General features: G+C 37.1%; 1 protein-coding gene across 1 annotated transcript in view; it reads left to right on the top strand.

Moving 5' to 3' along the window:
- LOC137642989 (uncharacterized) overlaps positions 1-3,426 on the top strand; it is an 8,098-nt gene extending 4,672 nt beyond the window's left edge. Inside the window, exons 3-4 of the mRNA XM_068375847.1 lie at positions 7-90; positions 1,022-3,426. Of these exons, the coding sequence (XP_068231948.1) occupies positions 7-90; positions 1,022-3,426 (2,489 nt within the window). The remainder of the gene's footprint in view (positions 1-6; positions 91-1,021) is intronic.
- The last annotated feature ends 3,670 nt before the right edge of the window (positions 3,427-7,096 follow it).

The following is a 7,096-nucleotide window of genomic DNA, read 5'->3' as shown; positions in this document are numbered from 1 at the left end:
TTACAGGATTGGTGATTCCGACCAAACCCGATGATATGAATACTACGCCAACCGTGATCAAACCAACAGGTGTTACGAATCTAGGACCAGGTAAGAACAGTACACTGGATAAAAATTTACCTAAAAAACTCTACCAACAGAGGCTAGCATATTTTCCTATATCATCTCCTTTGTACACTTAAGATATGCTTTAACAATTTTCCATATTGTTGCTGAGATTCAAGGAGTAGCGAAAAACTAATCTGTTTAGTTATGATATTGATTTTTCATGAAAAAAAAAGTAACGGTTACACTGCAAATCATATTAGGTATCAAGAACCTTTACGTTGATGTCAGTGACCCGATTAAAAACCACAGGTTATGTAATTAGGCTCCTTAATATGAAGAATTCACCGACTATAACTTGTGGTTACATTATATAGTAGTAAAAATACATAAGAAACTATGGACGCTTAGATAGGCAGTAGTCTACCTATAGTTTAATTCTTAGTACTGAAAAAGTTTTACATTGGTTTGGTATATTCTAGGGATGTTTCAAAATTCCTAAAAAAAATTACTGAAAATATGAAAAGTGGTAACATGTTACTTGAGATGTCTATCTTACTTTTTTTTTTTTTTTTTTTTTTTTTTTTCCACGAATTAATTTTGAAAATCTCATGTCTTGCATGCTGCTTCTGAAGTTGAAAAATATAGTATACAGTAGATATGGCCATTTTTTAGCATAAGAACATTTGCGTTAATGATCATTAAGCATAAGTAACTAACGAGAGAGAGAGAAGAGAGAGAGAGAGAGAGAGAGAGAGAGAGAGAGAGAGAGAGAGAGAGAGAGAGAGAGAGAGAGAGAGAGAGAGAGAGAGAGAGAACGTGTCGGTAGACTTGCCGGAGGAATATATATCTTTTTATCTAGAACGGTCATAATGGACATCAATTTTTTTTAGTGAACACTATTATCCTTGAAAATAGTGGAATTGTTAAGCTATTTTGTTCGCAAATATTAAAGGCCTTTTTCCTCCATTCACAGGAGAAACGACCAAGAACCCAAATGATATCCTACCTATACTTTACTCAGAGCTTGCGAGTCTCAACAACTTATATAGATCCTTGAGTAATCTTTATCTTGCTTTAATTTACTTCAAGAATTCCTTGCAGCCAATTAAAACAATTGTTAGCAATACAAGAAAAAGGAATATCGAGACACTAAGAATAGACATATCTATCATATCGGAGGCATTATCCATCTTGCAAAGTGTATTACCAGGAATCCAAAGCGGTGACATTGAAGCTATCGATGCTGCTACTGATGCCATTATCCAAGTAACCGCTCAGATGGATGCATTATATAGCGATATTCAAAATGGAGATATACCTGTTACTGACGAGTTGAGGGACAGCATTCTAGCTCTCAGTAGTATTGTAGATGATACTATTCAGGCTACAACTGAAGCACAAATAAAAACATTAGATCAAATTGAAAAGGTTAATGATGAAATTATAGCCAATGAGGGCACTACAGCAGGCATCGATATACTTGATGGGGTTTCATCAGCTATTCCACCTGTCACTGAAACGGCAAGCGATTCCTTATCAGCAGCAGACACCACACCACTTCTTGATACTTTTCCTATAGACTCTACTGCCTCAGCAACTAATCCTTCGAGTGGGGAAACAGATAGTTCGCCATCACCAGAAACTTCATCTAAAAGCAATGATGAAACCGTGGCCACAATTGATATTACACCATCAACAATTGTTTCATCTACTGAAGGAACAACTGCTACTGACTCTACAGGAGAAAAGACAAATGATGTTGACACTTCATCTTTGAGTAATACAGGCTCAGACATCTCCACTAATGGAGATACAACACCATTAACTAGTACAGCAGGAGATACCACAGCTGGAAGTACATCATCTGGAGAGATTACATCTATCACAGCTGATAGTACAGCATTTGGTTTAGCTGATAGTAGTGTATCTGTTAATTCTGCTAGTACTGCATCTGGTAATAGTGATAGAACAACTTCTGATACTACTGATAGTACATTCCTTGATAGCACAGCAGCTGATGTTACAGACACTTCAGTATCTGATACTGTTGATAGTAGTGCACCTGATTCTACTGATAGCACAATACCCGGCAGTACTGATAGTACATCTGGTACTACTGATAGTACATCTGGTACTACTGATAGTGCAATAAGTGGTATTACTGATAGTACGTCGGGTAGTAATGATAGTACATCAAGTACTACTGACAGTGCAACCTCTGATACTGCTGATAGCACATCCCTTGACAGTACTGATAGCACAACAGTTGATGTTACAGACAGTTCATTATCTAGTACTGCAGATAGTACTACAACTGATACAACTGATAGTACAATACCTGGCAGCACTGAGAGTACAGCTGGTACTACTGATAGTACAATAACTAGTAATACCAATAGTACATCTGAGACTAGTGATAGTGCAACCTCTGATACTACTGATAGTACATCCCTTGTTAGTGCTGATAGCACAACAGCTGATGTTACAGGCAGTTCAGTATCTAGTACTGCAGATAGTAGTGCAACTAATACTACTAACAGTACTGTAGCTGATTCTACTGATATCACTGTGTCTGATACCACAAGTAGTACAGTACCTGGCAGTACCGATAGTACATCTGGTACTACTGATAGTACAATATCGGATACTACTGATGGTACATCTGGCAACAGTTCAGCTCCAGAAAGTACGAGTGATAATACTGAGAGCACTGATACTATAACTTCTGAGGGCATAACAAGTAGTGGCAGTACAACTTCAAGTACTGTGAATACTGATAGCACAACTACTACTGATAGTACAACGACATCTACCACTGATGATATTACTTCTTCTACGGCTGATATAACTACTACTTCTGATACTACAGAATCTACTGTAGATACTACAATTACCATTACAACTGCTGCTCCTACTACCACTACAGATACTACAACTACTGCTCCTACTACAACTACAGATACTACAACCGCTGCTCCTACTACCACTACAGATACTACAACTACTGCTCCTACTACAACTGCAGATACTACAACTACTGCTCCTACTACAACTGCAGATACTACAACTACTGCTCCTACTACAACTACAGATACTACAACTACTGCTCCTACTACAACTACAGATACTACAACCACTGCTCCTACTACCACTACAGATACTACAACTACTGCTCCTACTACAACTGCAGATACTACAACTACTGCTCCTACTACAACTGCAGATACTACAACTACTGCTCTTACTACAACTACAGATACTACAACTACTGCTCCTACTACAACTACAGATACTACAACTACTGCTCCTACTACAACTGCTGCTCCTACTACAACTACTGCTCTTACTACAACTACAAATAATACTGCTGTTGCTTAAACTACAGCTGCTGATACTACAAAAACTCCTAATACTACAAATTCAACTACACTGAATTTTGATACATATACCCTTGAGATAATAACTTATAATACAACTACTCTAGGTACTGTAACTTCAATTACAACAATACCAGATATAACTTTTATTGCTGCAACTAATTTACTACTGATGGAGCAACATCTACCACGACGATTTCAACCACAATAGTTCCCCAAAAAACTAATAATCCTGTTACTTGAAGCCAAATATCAATTTACTTCAATCGCAACTTACTCATCAGTTAACCACTCAGCAATACATTTACCAGGAGATTTTCATTCTTAGTCTGACAAGCTAAAATATATATATTTTCAAAGACAGTTCATACATTCTGGTCTACTACAGCATATACGAGTAACAAAACATTTGAGGAAACATTATATAGAGATAAATTATATCACAGAATATATTTAGTTTCCCTTTCTGTAACAGTGTGGAAAAATTTTGTGATGTATGTAGAGAAATGCATTAAGCATTTCAAACTTATGGAATTTGGTTGCCTGATTTTTTTTAGACAATTAGTAGAGAAAGTAGTTAGCATTGAGTGTTTGCCCTACTATTCTTGATATCTTTTGTTTGGTTTTATACCTTTATCTTCTTTAAATATGTGAAATTAAAAGCTTTGAACTAATCAGAATTTTCTTATCCCAATGGTCTATGATGGGGGATGACAAATTAGCTATTGATTTTGTGTCACTTCCTCAAATTCTGCAATATCTTGCACCAAAAAATCTGGAAAGGTAAAAACCTTGACAACTAAAGTTTGACATTGCAGAGGTTTTTTGTGTTTACACAGTTCATTATAGAATATTTTATAGAATTAAGCGATCCCCCTGCGTTAATTTTCATACTTATACTTTGGGATATCAAAAATTGTAAATCGTTGACAGTGAACTCACCACAACTAAAGGGTTCCATGAGAGAGTAACATCGTTCTGATTCTGCCGCAATTATCTGAATTATTCTGTTTTTTTGTGCTATAGGTAAATGTCACTATAAGGGTCATCGTAGTAACGCGACACCATGTTGTGGAACTCACGGTAACCAATGATATATACGCTACTTTTATAGAAAAGGGAAAATATCACACTGTAAATAGTATGTTTGGCCGGACAACCCTTTCTCTCATTGTTTCAGTAAATACCAGAAACCACTAGAGAAAGGAATTGTTGATTCCTTCGCTCATTGTGTGATCACTTTTTTTTTTACCTTTTTTTGCTATTTATAGTGCTAGTGAACTGTAGTGATGTGTTTATTATGCTTAAAAGCAAACGAAGAATCCTATCCAAGTATACGGAAAAGATAGTCCTTTTAAGAATGTACTAAGCAACAAAGTGGGAGGTGACACCCCCTGATACCCTCACATGAGTGAGTAGTACTCCCTTGGGATGAAGGTAGGGAATGGTTATGAGGTACGGGTAATTTTGAGGTACCACTAGGTTGTGTAGTGAAAAGGGAGAGGGAGCGGCGAATCAAGTCTATTCTGTAACAAGACTGTACCAACCTTTTGTCACACGATCGTACATAGTCCATTTTGTGTATATATTATGCTTGTATCTTCGCTCTTCCCTAACACTAAAAAGAACCAGAATGAACATGTCTGATTTTCTTATCTGTAACTGTGTCTGTTTTTGAACATGAAATTTCTTGTTGCTTTGAGCTTTTGAATATAAAGGAGAGTGTTCTATAATAAATCTAATCAGTTGCTTTTATACTGTCTTTGAGTCACAACCTTCTCTCGGCCCGTCACATTGGTGACCCCGGGAGTCGACTCGCTCCTCCCGCCTTCCACCCAACCTCGCCCCACCATCGTTGGTACTATGGCGGACTCTACAGAAGTTAGCGCTGCGGCTGTCCCATTAAAACTTCCATCGTTTGTTAGCGGAGAGGCATTTGCTTGGTTTCAGCATGCAGAAGTCCAGTTTCGTATCCAGGGCGTGACTCGCTCAACCAACAAAGCAGATTATGTTCTCGCGGCGATATCCGAGGACACCTTCCCGGAAATATCCGACTGGCTTTGTGAACAATGAGACCCCCCAATAGCGTATGACGCCCTCAAAACATACCTTCTGCAGCAGTACTCGCCGTCGCCAGCCGCCCGTATAGCAAAGCCCCTATATATATATATATATATATATATATATATATATATATATATATATATGTCTTACTTATAACTGTAATTGTACAGTTTAACATGTTTTTTTCAAAAAGGCCCATAAAAGAAACACAGGAAATATGAATAAATCACACTATATTTCGGTCAATAAACATCGACCCTCTTCAGGATGTAAAGTAAAAATGAGGAGTACAGTGGAGAGTGACGGTTTATATATGAAAGCAAAAGGGTGTGTTCAATTGTTCTATAGTTGTTATAATTGCTGGAAGGATTAGCCAAATTTAATTACATCCAGGTGCGTCTTCTTATTGTTGAGCCGCTTGGAGGAAGTCTTGACCTCTGATGCATGTCTGGTGGTCGGTCTCCGTGGATTATCTTCTTAATGATAGGGTTGAGAAGAGTATTGTCCACTGTGTCAGCTTTCCATTGGCCCCCAGATAGGTTCATTGTGTTTGATTTATGATGGCTGATTCCAGGATTTTCCTTCTGTACGGACAGGTACTCTTAAAAAGCAAAGACGACTCACTCCAGTTAATCTGGTGCCCTAAATCCCTAAGGTGAACGAAAATCCCCCAGTTTTCATAGCCATATCTAACAGATCTTTTGTGTTCGGATAATCTTTGAGATAGTGAATGGCCCGTTTGCCCAACGTACACTTTTTCACAATCCCCACATGGTACTTTATACACGCCGGATTCTATGTCTCTTTTATTTTGATAAACATTAATAAGGGCGCTTCCTATGGTCTTTGGATATGAAAAAAAAGGGGGTTCTCAGTTTTGATATGATTTGTTATATTTTTAATACCTTCTATATATGGGAGTTTTATCTTATTTTTAAAATCTCTTTGGTTAGTAACATCATGATCTTTATAATATATCGTGTTGGCTTTGTTGATGGCCTTTTCTATGACATACGTCGGGTAGAATAGCTGGGCGAGTTGTTTACGAATGATTTCAAATTCTTTATTTAGGTAGGCTGGGGAACAGATTCTCAAACCTCTAAGAAATAGATTGCAAGCTACTCCAATTTTTACAGAAATGTCGTGATAACTAAAGAAATGAATGTAGGAAATAGAGAAAGTTGGTTTTCTATACACAGTGAAATTATACCCCGTCGATTCCCTTATAATTAGTATGTCCAAAAAAGCTAATTTTCCATCTTTTTCCCATTCAGTTTTAAATTTTATGCTAGGGACTAGGGAATTTAGATTATTGAAAAATATATTGAAATATCCCCAGCTATCATCCCAATATGTGAAAATGTCATCAACATAGCGTTGCCAAACCATGTTCGTAGGTTTAATTGTTGTTAAAATTTCTGTTTCAAAGTAATCCATGTAGAGGTTAGCTAAAATTGGAGATAACGGGCTGCCCATACTACAACCAAATTTCTGTTTGTAAAAATTTCCATTGAAAGAGAAAACGTTATTTGACACGCTTAGTTTAATTAACTTAATTGTTTTTTCAATACCGAGGGGGAAGTGATCTTCATAAGGGATTAATTTTT

Source organism: Palaemon carinicauda, chromosome 6 (genome assembly GCF_036898095.1).
Source record: "Palaemon carinicauda isolate YSFRI2023 chromosome 6, ASM3689809v2, whole genome shotgun sequence".
NCBI classification, from domain to species: Eukaryota; Metazoa; Arthropoda; class Malacostraca; order Decapoda; family Palaemonidae; genus Palaemon; species Palaemon carinicauda.
Note: the sequence above shows the minus strand (reverse complement) of the source record. Positions and strands in the feature narration are given on the sequence as shown.